At 41.4% G+C, this 18,943-nt stretch overlaps 1 protein-coding gene across 9 annotated transcripts in view; it reads left to right on the forward strand.

Moving 5' to 3' along the window:
• Positions 1-18,943, forward strand: part of LOC106599413 (astrotactin-1) — a 282,536-nt gene that overhangs the window by 156,921 nt on the left and 106,672 nt on the right. For all 9 annotated transcript variants that reach the window (XM_045714659.2, XM_014190633.3, XM_014190634.3 and 6 more), the window contains 2 exons: positions 581-685; positions 18,152-18,340. In XM_045714659.2, the coding sequence (XP_045570615.1) occupies positions 581-685; positions 18,152-18,340 (294 nt within the window). The remainder of the gene's footprint in view (positions 1-580; positions 686-18,151; positions 18,341-18,943) is intronic.

Below are 18,943 nucleotides of genomic sequence, written 5' to 3' on the forward strand. Positions count from 1 at the left end.
ATCTTAACTCGCACCGAAACCAGAGGTAGAATAGCAATGACTCATCTCATCTGGAGAAAGGATTTGGATGATGAATGTTGCCACGTCCCAATGTATTTTCATAGCCACATTTGTTATGCTTTTCTTGCCATCAATGATTTGTTCTTATCCACAACAAGCTGACCAAGTCAATCATTACCATAAGAAGCAAGGCATCTGTAAAAACATTTTTGATGGACTAACCAATTAAGGTTTTCGTCAAGCCTCTGTAGTCATGCAGAATGTGAATGATTTTTCTCTATTCTGTTATCTGGTGGTTTAGTAATCAAGTCAAAGTGCATGATACCATTAGATGATTGTCTTTTGTGTGGATCAGTATTTTTCCAACCCCTCAGAAAGTGAATTAATGATCTGTCACCGACAGCCACTGTTTGAATGTTGCATAAGAGAGAGTCACTATTTGCGAATGTGCATTACAAGTTATTGTCTGTCCTTAACATGAGTTATTTTTTATGTTAATCTACCTCTTTCATGTTATGCTTCAAAGCATTGTTAACTGGAATGGAAAATCATAGCTGATGATATGTTGTGTCTCTTACAGGAATGGTGAACTACAGTGAGGTCTCTGGGTACCCACTCATCCAGCAATGGAGGCTGAGGTCCATCCTGTACCACGTCAAACTGAACCAGTGGGTACTCTCTCAAGGTAACCAACTCATCGTTAAAGGGTTCTATTTATGGTTCTATTTATTAAAAGTTCTAATCAGGATTTTATAAATGCAGGGTTCTCTTAATCTTCTATGCAGTGAGTTACATACACACTTCAACAGTGTACGTTAAGTCAAAATGTGGCACATTACATTAGCCTGAAGCATTCCACATTTGCATCACTTAGCCATGGTTTAGCACAGCCTCCCTTCATGGTCTGATAAGCTATCATCATCCACATAGCTTTGTATCAGAGCAAAACCAAAAGATTTTGACAGGCCCTGCTGATAGGTATTTAGTAAGGATGGAAATGGTTATTCGAATATTGAAATATCCAAACGGAGGTTAGTATTCGATTACTTGGGAGAGTATAATGTTTTTTGATTATTATATATATTTTTAAAGGCTTTGTCTAAAATGTAATACACTTGTCTGCATTGCAACATTGCTTACAAGGATAGACCATTACATTCTAAATTGTAATAGTTTTATGACCGTTTTTAGGAGTGCGCCCCATAAAAAAGACGTACCGGTACCCTACACGTGTAGCTTGTTGTTATTGTCGGTCAATCAAAGTGGCGCTACAGTCAGAGGCTCCATGTGGAACAAGTTAAGTGGGAGATTTCTAATCAATGCAAAATGGAATAAAAGTTATGGAAATAAGTTGGTTAAATGGGAAGGAGTATGCTACAATGATCAATGAACATGTAGGCTGTTGTTTCATATGGATGGAGTTCCTCTAGACAAGGACGGGGAGAGCACCAAAATAGCATCAATTAGCCTCACTACTTTAGTAAGCAAGCTGGCTAACTTAGCTTGGCTACTTTTGTTAGCTAGCTGGCTAACTTATCATGGCTACTTTAGTTAGCTAGCTGGCCAACTTAGCTTGGCTACTTTAGCTACCTAGCTGGCTACCTTATTTTCATTGATTTGATGCAGTCAAGACAGGCACTACCAGATGGTATGATAGATCACTTATGGCAGCAACAAGCTTGTCTCTAATGAGCGCGAGTCGTTTTGGCTACTTTCTATGGTGTCAAATCTGATTCAACAGTCGAACGCACACAAGATGGTGCGCACAAGCAAAATTAAACATCATTGCGCAAGCAAACACTGGGTAGAGAGAAGAAATGTGGTCGAGTGAGCAGAGGACGGGTCCCGCGAGTGCACAGGCCAGTTGAGAGCGCAAATTAAACTTGAGAGCTTGCAAGTGTGACTTTGAGCGAGCAGAACATCAGTCACAGATCAAAAATACATATAGAAATGTAAAAAAAGAAATATATTTCAAATGTGTAAAAAATTCTGTTCGAATGCATTAAATTGTTCACCAGCAATAGTCACTTGTCATTGTCAAGTTTTCGCTCTCAATTTCTAAAATTGCTCTCGCTCAAGACTTGGCACCTTTGGTTTGGATTTCAGGTGGGCGGGGTTAATAAAGACAGGTGATTGGCTAGAAACCTTAGATAGATCACTTTCACTGGATTGTTGGATGAACAAGCAAATCCCTGCTATTGGCCAGTCCAGTGTTGTGATTGGCTATTACAAGCATTCTGTTTGTGATGCACTGCAGAGCTGTTTGTTTATCAGGGCTACCCAACCCTCTTCCTGGAGATCTACTGTCCTGTAGGTTTTCAGTCCAACCCAAATTTAGCATATCTGATTCAGCTAGTTAGGGTCTTGTTGAGCAGCTAATTAGTAGAATCAGGTGTGTTAAATTAGGGTTGGACTGAAAACCCACAGGACGGTAGATGTCCACACAGAGGATTGTGCAGCCCTGGTTGAGATAGACGGCTTGAGCAGTAAGCGCTGAACGACTTGGGAAACCCAGCAGCATGATAACCAAATTAATTGGGAAATAAATTCTAATAAGTATACTATACCTTGAGTTGAGTGTGATTTACTTGATAAAGTTAGCTAGCTAATTACTTGTTAGCAAACAACGTTTGTCTGTTAAATGAAAAGCAGACAGTCAGCTCTAGCTAACATCGTAGAATGAGCAGATGTTATTGCAGGTGTAGCGACATGCTTGTGTTCCTAGCTCCAACAGTGCAGTAATACAGTATCTAACAATACACAACAATAGACATTAATCAAAAAAGTAAATGTCATTAAGAAATATAGAAATATTAGGGATGAGCAATGTGCGGAGGCCAACAAACCTAACTCAGTTACACCAGCTCGGTCAGGCGGAATGGGCCAAAATTCACCCAACTTATGTGACCAAGCTTTACCTTCCTGACTGATTTCTTGAGATTTTGCTTCAATATAGCCACATAATTTTCCATCCTCATGATGCCATCTATTTTGTGAAGGGCACCAGTCCCTCCTGCAGTAAAGCACCCCCACAACATGATGCTGCCACCCCTGTGCTTCATGATGTTCTTCGGCTTGCAAGCCTCCCCCTTTTTCCTCCAAACATAACAATGGTCATTATGGCCAAACAGTTCTATTTTTGTTTCATCAGACCAGAGGACATATCTCCAAAAAGTACGATCTTTGTCTCCATGTGCAGTTGCAATCAGTAGTCTCGCTTTTTTATGGCGGTTTTGGAGCAGTGACTTCTTCCTTGCTGAGCGGCCTTTCAGGTTATGTCGATATAGGACTGTGGATATAGATACTTTTGTACCTGATTCCTCCAGCATCTTCACAAGGTCCTTTGCTGTTGTTCTGGGATTGATTTGCACTTTTCGCACCAAAGTACGTTCATATTTAGGAGACAGATCGCGTCTCCTTCCTGAGCGGTATGACGGCTGCGTCTTCCCATGGTGTTTATACTTGCGTACGATTGTTTGTACAGATGATTGTGGTACCGTCAGGCGTTTGGAAATTGCTCCCAAGGATTAACCAGACTTGTGGAGGTCTTGGCTGATTTCTTTTGATTTTCCAATGATGTCAAGCAAAGAGGCACTGAGTTTGAAGGTAGGCCTTGAAATACATCCACAGGTACACCTCCAATTGACTCAAATGATGTCAATTAGCCTATCAGAAGCTTCTAAAGCCTTGACATCATTTTCTGGAATTTTCCAAGCTGTTTAATGGCACAGTCAACTTAGTGTATGCAAACTTCTAACCCACTGGAATTGTGATACAGTGAATTATAAGTGAAATAATATGTCTGTAAACAATTGTTGGAAAAATGACTTGTGTCATGCACGAAGTAGATGTCCTAACCGACTTGCCAAAACTATAGTTTTTTTTACAAGAAATTTGTGTAGTGGTTGAAAAACGAGTTTTAATGACTCCAACCTAAGTGTATGTAAACTTCCAACTTCAACTGTACATCAGTGTTATTCTCAGGGGCAACCCAGAACATATCCCAGTCCGCGTTATCAAACAATCTTGAATCATGGATTATGATTGGTCAGACCAGTATTGAACAGTCCTTACGATGGGCACTTCCTGTTTGAGTTCCTGCATATAGAAATGTGTGACTATGACCGAAGAGAATTCTTAAGCCCAAGGACACACACAGCACATGGGGATTTTTTATTATATGAAGACACAAAAGGGAGAATCTGCTACAGTTCATACAGTACATAACTAGTCCCAAATAATAGAATGTAAACTGACATATGATAAACCAGCTAAATCAGCTTTATTCACATGTTCAGGAATTTGACTCTGTGAAATGGTGCTGCCACAATAAACAGAATGTACAGACAGACGATAAACAGAATATACAGACCAAAAAAATAATATATAGATGCAGAATTTACACAGATGCACATACATAAACTATGCATGTATGAGATGTGCAAAGCGCAATGTGTTGTTCTGGGATGATAGTGCAGGTTGCATAGTCTGTGTATGAATAGTGCAGAATGCGATATCCATGGATGAGAGGATCATCGTGTACCAGGTGGCCAGTTGGTGAGGACCACGGCACGGGGGAATAAACTGTTCAGGTGGCGGGAGGTTTTGGTCATGATTGACCTGAACCGTTTGCCAGAGGGGAGTCTTTGGAAGAGGGGGTGGAAGGGGTCAGCAATGATCTTTCCTGCACGCTTCCTTGCCCTGGAGTCATGCAGGACCTCAATGGAGGGCAGGTGGCAGCCAATGACCCTCTCAGCAGACTGTACAATATGTTGCAGTGATGGAGGAGGTGAGGATGGACTTGATGATGGCCGTTTAGAACTAAATCAGTACACACAGCATTAAAAGGAGGACTGAGGAGAAAACAACACCATGTATTCACCAAACATTGCACTAAGGAAAATATATTTGGTTTATAGAAATTGTCTGATTGGAACTACCAATGTCTATCAATTACAGAATCTGAAATGATTTCCATTTGGCATTGGACGTTTTATTTTATATAGTCAGTAATACAGGAGTCCCATCAAGTCAGATGTTATCAGCAAGCTAGAGTCAACTCTTTTCTCTGTATACATCAATGATGTCGCTCTTGCTGCTGGTGAGTCTCTGATCCACCTCTACGCAGACAACACCATTCTGTATACTTCTGGCCCTTCTTTGGACACTGTGTTAACAACCCTCCAGACAAGCTTCAATGCCATACAACTCTCCTTCCGTGGTCTCCAACTGCTCTTAAATACAAGTAAAACTAAATGCATGCTCTTCAACCGATCGCTTCCCACACCTGTCCGCCCGTCCAGCATCACTACTCTGGACGGTTCTGACTTAGAATATGTGGACAACTACAAATACCTAGGTGTCTGGTTAGACTGTAAACTCTCCTACCAGACTCACATCAAACATCTCCAATCCAAAGTTAAATCTAGAATTGGCTTCCTATTTCGCAACAAAGCATCCTTCACTCATGCTGCCAAACATACCCTCGTAAAACTGACCATCCTACCGATCCTCGACTTCGGCGATGTCATTTACAAAATAGCCTCCAATACCCTACTCAACAAACTGGATGCAGTCTATCACAGTGCCATCCATTTTGTCACCAAAGCCCCATATACTACCCACCACTGTGACCTGTACGCTCTCTTTGGCTGGCCCTTGCTTCATACTCGTCGCCAAACCCACTGGCTCCAGGTCATCTACAAGACCCTGCTAGGTAAAGTCCGCCCTTATCTCCGCTCACCATAGAAGCACCCACCTGTAGCACGCGCTCCAGCAGGTATATCTCTCTGGTCACCCCCAAAGCCAATTCCTCCTTTGGCCGTCTCTCCTTCCAGTTCTCTGCTGCCAATGACTGGAACGAACTACAAAAATCTCTGAAACTGGAAACACATCTCCCTCACTAGCTTTAAGCACCAGCTGTCAGAGCAGCTCACAGATCACTGCACCTGTACATAGCCCATCTATAATTTAGCCCAAACAACTACCACTTCCCCTACTGTATTTATTTATTTATTTATTTTGCTCCTTTGCACCCCATTATTTATATTCTACTTTGCACTTTCTTCTACTACAAATCTACCATTCCAGTGTTTTACTTGCTATATTGTATTTACTTTGCCACCATGGCCTTTTTGCCTTTACCTCCCTTATCTCACCTCATTTGCTCACATTGTATATAGACTTATTTTACTACTGTATTATTGACTGTATGTTTGTTTTTACTCCATGTGTAACTCTGTATTGTTGTATGTTGTCGAACTGCTTTGATTTATCTTGGCCAGGTCGCAATTGTAAATGAGAACTTGTTCTCAACTTGCCTACCTGGTTAAATAAAGGTGAAATAAAAAATACAAATAAAATCTGTGGAAAGAGGACAAGTAGAACAAAGATATAAGTGCAAACAGAATAAATGTATCATTCAACATAAGTTTCCACCCAAAACAATGACATGAGCTCTGTCCCAATAAATCTTTGCTCAACTCCTCACTTTCTCTCTACTCGCATCCTTCTCAAAACCCATTGGAGGAGGTCTGAGGTGAGGATCTTTGGTCATCTCCTCCAATGGGGTTTTAGAAGGATGCGAGTGGTCAGTCCTTGCATCCATAGCTCTGCCTATGAATTTGAATCCCTCAGCTTTTTACCGAAACAGGGTGGGGGGAACGCTTTGTTATTGTTTCAACTGCTGATTGCACATAAATTAGCATTTAAGTATGTTTAAGCATACATGACTGTTGGGAGTTTGGTGCATTACCTTTAGCTCCCAGGTGCAGCAGAGCTGACACACTAAAGATGAAGTTACAGCAGGTGTCTTGACCACCCTCTGGCTGTTCTCCAGTCAGATGTCTTGACCACCCTCTGGCTGTTCTCCAGTCAGATGTCTTGACCACCCTCTGGCTGTTCTCCAGTCAGATGTCTTGACCACCCTCTGGCTGTTCTCCAGACAGCGGTAGCGCTGGGAGGTGTTCCAGGCACTGTTTGTGGCCACGTCACCTCCCTCAGAACCAATGAAGATCTCCAGGTTCTTACAGTGGAGCATCAGCATAATCTATAGATAGGGCAGAACAATACAGGAGGTGGAATTAGATTTAGGTTGGAGTCGAAGTCCCAACTATAAAATCCCTGTACTATCCATAGACATTGGGAAAAAGATCAACAAAAGTAGGACACAACAGTTTGAGGAAGGTGGAGCAATACATATGTGCTGAGTTGTGTACGGCTTACGATGAGTTGGTGACTCACTGGTCCAAACTTGGCATCCTCTGCCTCATTGGCGTAGTGGGCCAGGGTGATGAAGTAGAAGCCTGACTCCACCTGGTCAAACGTGTTCTCTCTATACACACTGACCTGTCTCCTGAGAACAGAGAGAGGAAAATAAGATGTCAGGAAATGTCACAGACAGAGTTCATGTTTTAACATCTTAATGTTGCATTCAAGGTAACAATCAATTATAAGACTACTGTGGCTTTATCAAATGAGGCAACTATGGATAAAACTTTTGCCAAATAAGTATAGGTCAATTCCATGGTATCATGGAATCATGATGCTCAGATGTTTCACTATAAAATGTATGTCAAACAAAAAACAATGATTTCAAAGTGAAATTAACCATATAACACTATGCACAAGGACTAACTACTTTTAACAATTTGCAATCATTGGTTTGTATGACATACATTTTAGCGTGAAACATATGATTCTCAGCATCACTCTGTTGCCATGGAATTGCCCTGTACCAATCCACGGCGCTTGTCAGTCAGCATGGCTGAGTATTGAACAGCCTGCTGTCATTTCATGACCAACCCACCTCGTGAAGAGCTATCCTCCTATAGGTCTTCACTTTATCCCTTACCTACAATACTCATATTGTTTACCAATGACTATCACATACATTCAGTATTGAACCATCTTTCTAACCAATAGACAGCAGTTGGTCATCATCCTCTCTACGTGACACATGTCCTATGCACAATGCCTTCATACAGCGTCAAAGAAATTAGAGGAACTCTCAGTACCACTAATGATTAAGTTACGGGGGTGATTGGTGAATATCATGGTTACTTGCAAGAAGTCCCCAGAGTGCTGTGCCTAGAGGAGGGCCAAGGTAACCTACTTGGAACATAATGGATTCCTGTATCTCTTGTCTCTGTCAGCTGAGCAGAGAACATATTAGTGCCAGTGGACCTGCATTGAAAGAGGGATGGAGAGAGAGAAATGGTTTGAGGTCATTCTCATTTACTTTTACTGCACAAAAACTGACAGGGTAAAAGTTATTAAATCTATATTTCAATCAAACTTTATCTCAACATATGCAGTTAACGGTTGACAATATTGTCTATTATTTGGTTAGGAACTTGACCTCTCCTTCAAGACTGTTGGAAAAGCATTCCAGGTGAAGCTGGTTGAGAGAATGCCAAGAGTGTGCAAAGCTGTCATCAAGGCAAAGGGTGGCTACTTTTAAGAATCTCAAATATAAAATATATTTTGATTTGTTTAACACTTTTTTGGTTACTACATGATTTAATGTGCATTGTTTTATAGTGTTGATGTCGTCACTACTATTCAACAATGTAGAAAATAGTCAAAGTAAAGAAAAACGTTTGACTGGTACTGTAGGTGCACACACACACTACATTTTAATGTGTTTAAATGTTTGTCAATTGTAAAGTATTTTGTCTGTAATATATTTTTTGTTATGTGTTGGACCCCGGTAAGACTAGTTGTCACCATTGGCGTCGGCTAATGGGGATCCTAATAAATCAATCAATAATGTTAGTTAGCTAGCTAGTTAGTAGTTAGCTTCCTAGCTAGCTGACGTTAACCTAGTTTGCCTCATTTATAGCCTGCTTTAATAACAGAAGACCAATTCAAATTCAAATCAAATCAAATTTATTTTTATATAGCCCTTCGTACATCAGCTGATATCTCAAAATGCTGTACAGAAACCCAGCCTAAAACCCCAAACAGCAAGCAAAGCATGTGAAAGAAGCACGGTGGCTAGGAAAAACTCCCTAGGAAAAACTCCCTAGAAAGGCCAAAAACCTAGGAAGAAACCTAGAGAGGAACCAGACTATGAGGGGTGGCCAGTCCTCTTCTGGCTGTGCAGGGTGGATATTATAACAGAACATGGTCAAGATGTTAAAATGTTAAAATGTTCATAAATGACCAGCATGGTCAAATAATAATAATCATAGTAGTTGTCGAGGGTGCAACAAGCACGTCCGGTGAACAGGTCAGGGTTCCATAGCCGCAGGCAGAACAGTTGAAACTGGAGCAGCAGCACGGCCAGGTGGACTGGGGACAGCAAGGAGTCATCATACCAGGTAGTCCTGAGGCATGGTCCTAGGGCTCAGGTCCTCCGAGAGAAAGACAGAAAGAGAGAAAGAGAGAATTAGAGAGAGCATATTTAAATTCACACAGGACACCGGATAAGACAAGAGAAATACTCCAGATGTAACAGACTGACCCTAGCCCCCCGACACATAAACTACTGCAGCATAAATACTGGAGGCTGAGACAGGAGGGATCAGAAGACACTGTGGCCCCATCCGATGATACCCCCGGACAGGGCCAAACAGGCAGGATATAACCCCACGCACTTTGCCAAAGCACAGCCCCCACACCACTAGAGGGATGTCTCCAACCACCAACTTACCGTCCTAAGACAAGGCCGAGTATAGCCCACAACGATCTCCGCCATGTCACAACCCAAGGGGGGGCGCCAACCCAGACAGGAAGACCACGTCAGTGACTCAACCCACTCAAGTGACGCACCCCTCCCATGGGCGGCATGGAAGAACACCAGTAAGCCAGTGACTCAGCCCCTGTAAAAGGGTTAGAGGCAGAGAATCCCAGTGGAAAGAGGGGAACCGGCAAGGCAGAGACAGCAAGGGCGGTTCGTTGCTCCAGCCTTTCCGTTCACCTTCACACTCCTGGGCCAGACTATACTTAATCATAGGACCTACTGAAGAGATAAGTCTTCAGTAAAGACTTAAAGGTTGAGACTGAGTCTGCGTCTCTCACATTGGTAGGCAGACCATTCCATAAAAATGGAGTTCTATAGGAGAAAGCCCTACCTCCAGCCGTTTGCTTAGAAATTCTAGGGACAATTAGGAGGCCTGCGTCTTGTGACTGTAGCGTACGTGTAGGTATGTACGGCAGGACCAAATCGGAATGATAGGTAGGCGCAAGCCCATGTAATGCTTTGTAGGTTAGCAGTAAAACCTTGAAATCAGCCCTTGCGTTAACAGGAAGCCAGTGTAGGGAGGCTAGCACTGGAGTAATATGATCACATTTTTTGGTTCTAGTCAGGATTCTAGCAGCCGTATTTAGCACTAACTGAAGTTTATTTAGTGCTTTATCCGGGTAGCCGGAAAGTAGAGCATTGCAGTAGTCCAGCCTAGAAGTAACAAAAGCATGGATTAATTTTTCTGCGTCATTTTTGGACAGAAAATTTCAGATTTTTGCAATGTTACGTAGATGGAAAAAAGCTGTCCTTGAAACAGTCTTGATATGTTCTTCAAAAGAGAGATCAGGGTCCAGAGTAACGCCGAGGTCCTTCACAGTTTTATTTGAGACGACTGTACAACCATCCAGATTAATTGTCAGATTCAACAGAAGATCTCTTTGTTTCTTGGGACCTAGAACAAGCATCTCTGTTTTGTCCGAGTTTAAAAGTAGAAAGTTTGCAGCCATCCACTTCTTTATGTCTGAAACACAGGCTTCAAGCGAGGGCAATTTTGGGGCTTCACCATGTTTCATTGAAATGTACAGCTGTGTGTCGTCCGCATAGCAGTGAAATTTAACATTATGTTTTCGAATGACATCCCCAAGAGGTAAAATATATAGTGAAAACAATAGTGGTCCTAAAACGGAACCTTGAGGAACACCGAAATTTACAATTGATTTGTCAGAGGACAAACCATTCACAGAGACAAACTGATATCTTTCCGACAGATAAGATCTAAACCAGGCCAGAACTTGTCCATGTAGACCAATTTGGGTTTCCAATCTCTCCAAAAGAATGTGGTGATCGATGGTATCAAAAGCGGCACTAAGATCTAGGAGCACGAGGACAGATGCAGAGCCTCGGTCTGACGTCATTAAAAGGTCATTTACCACCTTCACAAGTGCAGTCTCAGTGCTATGATGGGGTCTAAAACCAGACTGAAGCGTTTCGTATACATTGTTTGTCTTCAGGAAGGCAGTGAGTTGCTGTGCAACAGCTTTTTCTAAAATTTTTGAGAGGAATGGAAGATTCGATATAGGCCGATAGTTTTTTATAATTTCTGGATCAAGATTCGGCTTTTTCAAGAGAGGCTTTATTACTGCCACTTTTAGTGAGCTTGGTACACATCCGGTGGATAGAGAGCCGTTTATTATGTTCAACATAGGAGGGCCAAGCACAGGAAGCAGTTCTTTCAGTAGTTTAGTTGGAATAGGGTCCAGTATGCAGCTTGAGGGTTTGGAGGCCATGATTATTTTCATCATTGTGTCAAGAGATATAGTACTAAAACACTTTAGTATCTCCCTTGATCCTAGGTCCTGGCAGAGTTGTGTAGACTCAGGACAATGGAGCTTTGGAGGAATACCCAGATTTAAAGAGGAGTCTGTAATTTGCTTTCTAATGATCATGATCTTTTCCTCAAAGAAGTTCATAAATTTATTACTGCTGAAGTGAAAGCCATCCTCCATTTGCGAAGGCTGCTTTTTAGTTAGCTTTGCGACAGTATCAAAAAGAAATTTCGGATTGTTCTTATTTTCCTCAATTAAGTTGGAAAAATAGGATGATCGAGCAGCAGTGAGGGCTCTTCGATACTGCACGGTACTGTCTTTCCAAGCTAGTCGGAAGACTTCCAGTTTGGTGTGGCGCCATTTCCGTTCCAATTTTCTGGAAGCTTGCTTCAGAGCTCGTGTATTTTCTGTATACCAGGGAGCTAGTTTCTTATGACAGATGTTTTTAGTTTTTAGGGGTGCAACTGCATCTAGGGTATTGCGCAAGGTTAAATTGAGTTCCTCGGTTAGGTGGTTAACTGATTTTTGTCCTCTGACGTCCTTGGGTAGGCAGAGGCAGTCTGGAAGGGCATCAAGGAATCTTTGGGTTGTCTGAGAATTTATAGCACGACTTTTAATGCTCCTTGGTTGGGGTCTGAGCAGATTATTTGTTGCAATTGCAAACGTAATAAAATGGTGGTCCGATAGTCCAGGATTATGAGGAAAAACATTAAGATCCACAACATTTATTCCATGGGACAAAACTAGGTCCAGAGTATGACTGTGGCAGTGAATAGGTCCAGAGACATGTTGGACAAAACCCACTGAGTCGATGATGGCTCCGAAAGCCTTTTGGAGTGGGTCTGTGGACTTTTCCATGTGAATGTTAAAGTCACCAAAAATTAGAATATTATCTGCTATGACTACAAGATCCGATAGGAATTCAGGGAACTCAGTGAGGAACACTGCATATGGCCCAGGAGGCCTGTAAACAGTAGCTATAAAAAGTGAGTGAGTAGGCTGCATAGATTTCATGACTAGAAGCTCAAAAGACGAAAACGTCATTGTTTTTTTTTTTTGTAAATTGAAATTTGCTATCGTAAATGTTAGCAACACCTCCGCCTTTGCCGGATGCACGGGGGGTATGGTCACTAGTGTAACCAGGGGGTGAGGCCTCATTTAACACAGTAAATTAATCAGGCTTAAGCCATGTTTCAGTCAGGCCAATCACATCAAGATTATTATCAGTGATTAGTTCATTGACTATAACTGCCTTGGAAGTGAGGGATCTAACATTAAGTAACCCAATTTTGAGATGTGAGGTATCACAATCTCTTTCAATAATGGCAGGAATGGAGGAGGTCTTTATACTAGTGAGATTGCTAAAGCGAACACCGCCATTTTTAATTTTACCCAACCTAGATCGAGGCACAGACACGGTCTCAATGGGGAAAGCTGAGCTGACTACGCTGACTGTGCTAGTGGCAGACTCCACTAAACTGGCAGGCTGGCTAACAGCCTGCTGCCTGGCCTGCACCCTATTTCATTGTGGAGCTAGAGGAGTTAGAGCCCTGTCTATGTTCGTAGATAAGATGAGAGCACCCCTCCAGCTTGGATGGAGTCCGTCACTCCTCAACAGGCCAGGCTTGGTCCTGTTTGTGGGTGAGTCCCAGAAAGAGGGCCAATTATCTACAAATTCTATCTTTTGGGAGGGGCAGAAAACAGTTTTCAACCAGCGATTGAGTTGTGAGACTCTGCTGTAGAGCTCATCACTCCCCCTAACTGGGAGGGGGCCAGAGACAATTAATCGATGCCGACACATCTTTCTAGCTGATTTACACGCTGAAGCTATGTTGCGCTTGGTGACCTCTGACTGTTTCATCCTAACATCGTTGGTGCCGACGTGGATAACAATATCTCTATACTCTCTACACTCGCCAGTTTTAGTTTTAGCCAGCACCGTCTTTAGATTAGCCTTAACGTCGGTAGCCCTGCCCCCTGGTAAACAGTGTATGATCGCTGGATGATTAGTTTTAAGTCTAATACTGCGGGTAATGGAGTCGCCAATGACTAGGGTTTTCAATTTGTCAGAGCTAATGGTGGGAGCCGTCGGCGTCTCAGACCCCACAACGGGAGGAGTAGAGACCAGAGAAGTCTCGGCCTCCGACTCCGACTCGCTTAATGGGGAGAACCGGTTGAAAGTTTCTGTCGGCTGAATAAGCGACACCGGTTGAGCATTCCTACAGCGTTTCCCTCCAGAAGCCATGAGAAAGATGTCCGGCTGCGGGGACCGTGCGAGGGGGTTTATACTAACGTTACTATCTGTACTTACTGGTGGCACAGACGCTGTTTCATCCTTTCCTACACTGAAATTACCCTTGCCTAACGATCGCGTCTGAAGCTGGGCTTGCAGCAAGGCGATCGTTCTCCTGTATATTATAAGTACAACGACTGCAATTAGAAGGCATCATGTTAATGTTACTTAGCTTCGGCTGTTTGAAGTCCTGACGAACCATGTCCAGATAAAACCTCCGGGGTGAAAAAGTTGAATGAAAAAAGTTGAGTGAGGGAAAAAGTAAAAATATACGGTAATGAAAAAGTAAAAAACCGTCAGGTAGCAAAGTAAGATCGGCAACAAAACGCACAGCCTACTTTGTGTATGACACAAGTAATTTTTAACTACATTAACTACATACTTCAATTTCAATATTGAAATCATAGTTGATTACTCTACTGATTACGCTACTGAAAAACTATCAAACTGACTTCTTTATTATTATTATTAATTATTGTTATTATTTATTATTATTACCTTTCACTATCCCCTTTCATCTATATGGTAAAAAATCAGGTTAGAGAGCAATTACACCGTGATTACAAAAACCTGACCAATTGCGATTCAGTAGACTGCTACAGGCTATGTTCATTGGCTAGAATTCTCCCTGGTATGAAATTATAGAGCAAAATGGATTTTGGAGCGCAAACTGGAAATTTGTTGTGGGTCTTGACATGTAGTAACAAAAATCTCTGCTCTCTAATGAATTTACTAGGTGCGGAAATGCAGTTCTGCTCGCTCAAAGTCACACTCGCAAGCTCTCAAGTTTAATTTGTGCACACCACACTGGCCTGCGCTCGCGGGACCCGTCCTCTGCACTCTTGACTCAAGTATTTGCTCTGCAATGATGTTTCATCTTGCTCACTCACACGCTCCATCTCAAACCTTTTCGACTTTTGAATCGGATTTGACACCATACTTTCTCTCTCGCTCTCCCTCTGTGCCACACACATAGACTGTCACACACACCAACGCCTGCTCCTCTATCGCCCCTCCCCCATCCTTCTGCTGAAACAAGCAGGGAGCAGGGCACCAGCTCTCCTTTAATAAATCCTCTTCAGCGTCTCATCCCGTCAGCGGGATCAAAATCCAGCGAAAAATCATATCGCCATTAGCATAACAAAATGTAATAATTTGAAGAAAAAAAACCAAACATTTTTTCGTTTTATAGATACACCTCTCCTGAATCGACCCACGTCGTCCGATTTCAAAAAGGTTTTACAGGAAAAGCAAATCATTAGATTATGTTAGAGGAGTCCATCGTAAAAAGCAGCAACGTAGCCATTTTCCGACCAACCACTTGCATCACAAATAACCAAAAAACAGCTAAATGCAGCACTAACCTTTTACAAACTTCATCAGATGACACACCTAGGACATCATGTTACACAATGCATGCATTCTTTTGTTCAATAAAGTTCATATTTATATATGAAAACAGTATTTTACATCGGCGTCTGACGTTGACTAACTATTTTCCCGTCAAAAGCATCCGATGAAACAGTGCTACATTTTACTGAATTACTATTCGAAAACATGTTTAAAATGTAATATTGTCATTCTAAGATTTATAGATGAATATCTCTTGAAAGCACCTGTCATACCAGATTTAAAAATAACTTTACTGGGTAATCACACTTAGCGATAAAAGGGGATGCGATACTCAGAAAATGACCTAGTAAATACAGCTCGGCGCCATCTTGGAACAATCGCAGATCACATCTAATGTTGTATAATATTGTCAATAATCCCTTACCTTTAGTTGTCTTCATCAGAAAGCACTTCCAGGAATCCCAGGTCCACAACAGATGTATTTTCGGTCGAAAAAGTCCATCCTTTATGTCCATTAGCATGCTGTTGTTAGCGCGTCTCAAGGCAGTATCCAAAAGCTCTGCCGGCCGCGGGACAGCCGTGTCGGAAAGAAGCTATTTTTTCCCATTTAGGTTCGTTCAAACATGTCAAACGTTGTATAACATACATCTTCAGGGCCTGTTTCAACAAGAGAGCCAATAAGATTCGAGGGGGACGATTTCAATGTGTTTCAAAACGTTTCCAAAGGTGGGGGTAGACAGGGCCGCCGGCGTCATAATGGTGATGGCCCTCCCGCTGTGACCTATTTCCAACGCGTCTCATTGACTGAGTTTCGACAGTAGAAGGCTCAAAACACTTTGTAAAGACTGGCGACATCTTGTGGAAGCAATACGAAGTGCTCAAATAACGATAGTTCACGGTGTGAATAATAGGCAACGACGTGAAGTTGAGTCCACAATTCAGAATTCCACTTCCTGTTTCAATCGGTCTCGGGGTTTTGACTGCCATATGAGTTCTGTTATATTCACAGACACCATTCAAACAGTTTTAGAAACTTTAGGGTGTTTTCTATCCACAGGTATTAATTATATGCATATCCTAGCTTCTGAGTCTGATTAGTAGGCCGTTGAAAATGGGCACGAATATTTTCCAAAATGCGCCGTGGCGCCCCCTATCCTAGGGAAACGTCAAGAGGTTAAAAAAAAAATAATCATAATTTTTTAATTTCACCTGTTTTTAACCAAGTAGGCCAGTTGAGAACAAGTTCTCATTTACAACTGCGACCTGGCCAAGATAAAGCAAAGCAGTGTGACAAAAACAACAACATAGAGTTACACATGGGATAAACAAATGTACAGTCAATAACACAATAGAAAAATCTATGTACAGTGTGTGCAAATGTAGTAAGGTTAGGGAGGTAAGGCAATAAATAGGCCATAGTAATTACAATTTAGCATTAACACGGGAGTGATAGATGTGCAGATGATGATATGCAAGTAGAGATACTGCGGTGCAAAAGAGCAAAAAAATAAATACCAGTATGGGGATGAGGTAGTTGGGTGTGCTATTTACAGATGGGCTGTGTACAGGTATAGTGATCGGTAAGCTGCTCTGACAGCTGATGCTTAAAGTTAGTGAGGGAGATCTGTCTCCAGCTTCAGTAATTTCAGCTAAATCTCGCCATCAAATCTCCATTGAAGTGTTCATTATTTAATTGTTTTAACACATGTATTTTGACTATCTGGATATACGAAAAAATATATAATGATATTATTCAAATACGGAAATAATTTCAAATGCCCATCCCTAGTATTTAGTGAAGCACTACTTCTCAGAAGGGCTCTCTACTGTTGACAGTACTTTGCTGTAGAGCTCCTTGACGTTCTTCATACTATTCTTTTTTGGGATCTTTTGGAGTTTCTATTTAGTTATTGTTTTTTTTTATGAAATGTTTTACGGTATGGTGATGCTTGGTCATCTGAACAGCTCACATCAACATGCTAAAAGTTTTTATATGAATGTGTAATGAGTTTTCAGACACAGTTGTTGCAGAATAGTTTATTTGGGCTTGAATGGTTTTTGGATTTGTTTTCGTATTATTTTCTTATGGTTACCATATGTATAATTTAGCCTATGTATCTGTATGCATTTTGTGTTAATTCGCCACACATTTTTGTAATATAACATAAACATTACATACTGTATATAGATGTGTCATTACTAATGTATATATGATAGGAATGTTCTATTACTAGCTCTCTTTTTCCATTACTGTTGTAGGTCTTCATATTTCATCCGACACAGAAGTGTGTGGGGGGTGGTTACTGATTTTTACACCTGATACCAAAGGACCATCTTTCACAAGGACTGTTCTGTGTCATTCATCACTGTTGCTTCATAATGTAAATGTGGTGTGGGAGTAGCTTGTTGTGAGTGGTGGGATGTTAATGTTAGGGCTCTTGAATGATAATGGAAAAGTTGAAGAGCTGTACATGTTATTTAGTGTTTTCCCAAAGATATAAAAACACCAGCAAGTGTAAATACTAATGACTCAACTATGAGGACTTCATGAAGGCTCAATTTAAGACTTAAAGAAAGCCTCAAGTTTACAGATGGCACTTTTATCACAGTCTGATCACTGTCGTAGCTCATAATTTCACAAACTTGAGTTTTTATTAGGATGTTTACCTAAAACTTGAAATTGAAGTGCAGCATAAGTGTACAGTATGCTTATGTTTCGTATTTTATAATACCGGCAGCTGCGTCTTACTTACTTTTGACCTAAAAACGAACAAACAATTCTGTTCATTGACAGAATAATTTATTCTTAGTATGGAATGTAGTAAAAATAAGTATCATCATACATGTACAGTAAATACTTGTACTTTTTTGTGTGTCAGATTTATGTCTGTTTCATAGTTTTTCGATGTTCCTTTTGCTGTTTTACACAGGGCACTATGGATTTGTCAATAGCCTGTCCGTTGCTAACTCCTTCACTGTGTTTTCTAACAGCGTTCAGCTCTGCCATCCACTCCCTGGACGGTGCCACCCTCCGCAGTGATTTTGTCTCCATCCTCAGGGAGTTTGGTAATCACTTTGTACAAGAGGCAGTGTACGGCTTCGAGGAGGCCTGCACTATCTGGTACCCCAACAAGCAGGTCCAGAGGCAGCTGTGGCTGGAGTACCAGGACATCAGCAAAGGTAAGACCTCTAATTGATTGGAGATACCTTACTTGGAGAAAATGTAAAGTATAATAAGCTCCTGGAGGGCTTCAGTTGTTGGTTCATGTTCCAAAAATGTTCTGGTTTTATTTCTGGGGTCCTGGGGATATGGAATTGTGAAAAAGAAAGTGTCAGAATGTATATCCTTTTTTGAAAAGCCATTTGTCATTTGCTGAGAGTGGACAAAGCTAGGCCTTCTGAAGACCATTGGAAACACCAGCTAAAATGTCAAATTCAGACCTGTTTAAATTAATAGAAAATCACAAATGAGGATTTGACCTTTCCAAGGAGGTTGATAGAGTGCACAGATGCATTATGCCACTGCAATTAATTACTGTAGATATTCATAACACATTTTTTTTCAGCTGTCAGTTTTGGCTACATGAAAAAATGATTTCTCATCAAATTCAATCAATGAAATGTATTTATAAAGCCCCTTTTACATCAGCAGATGTCACAAAGTGTTTATGCAGAAACCCAGCCTAAAACTCCAAAGAGCAAGCAATGCAGATGTAGAAGCACAGTGGCTAGTGTTAGGTTCTTATTTTTCAGAGTAAGTAACTCACGGACACTAGAGAAGCT

Source organism: Salmo salar, chromosome 03, assembly GCF_965601325.2.
Source record: "Salmo salar chromosome 03, fSalSal1, whole genome shotgun sequence".
In the NCBI taxonomy this organism is placed as follows: domain Eukaryota; kingdom Metazoa; phylum Chordata; class Actinopteri; order Salmoniformes; family Salmonidae; genus Salmo; species Salmo salar.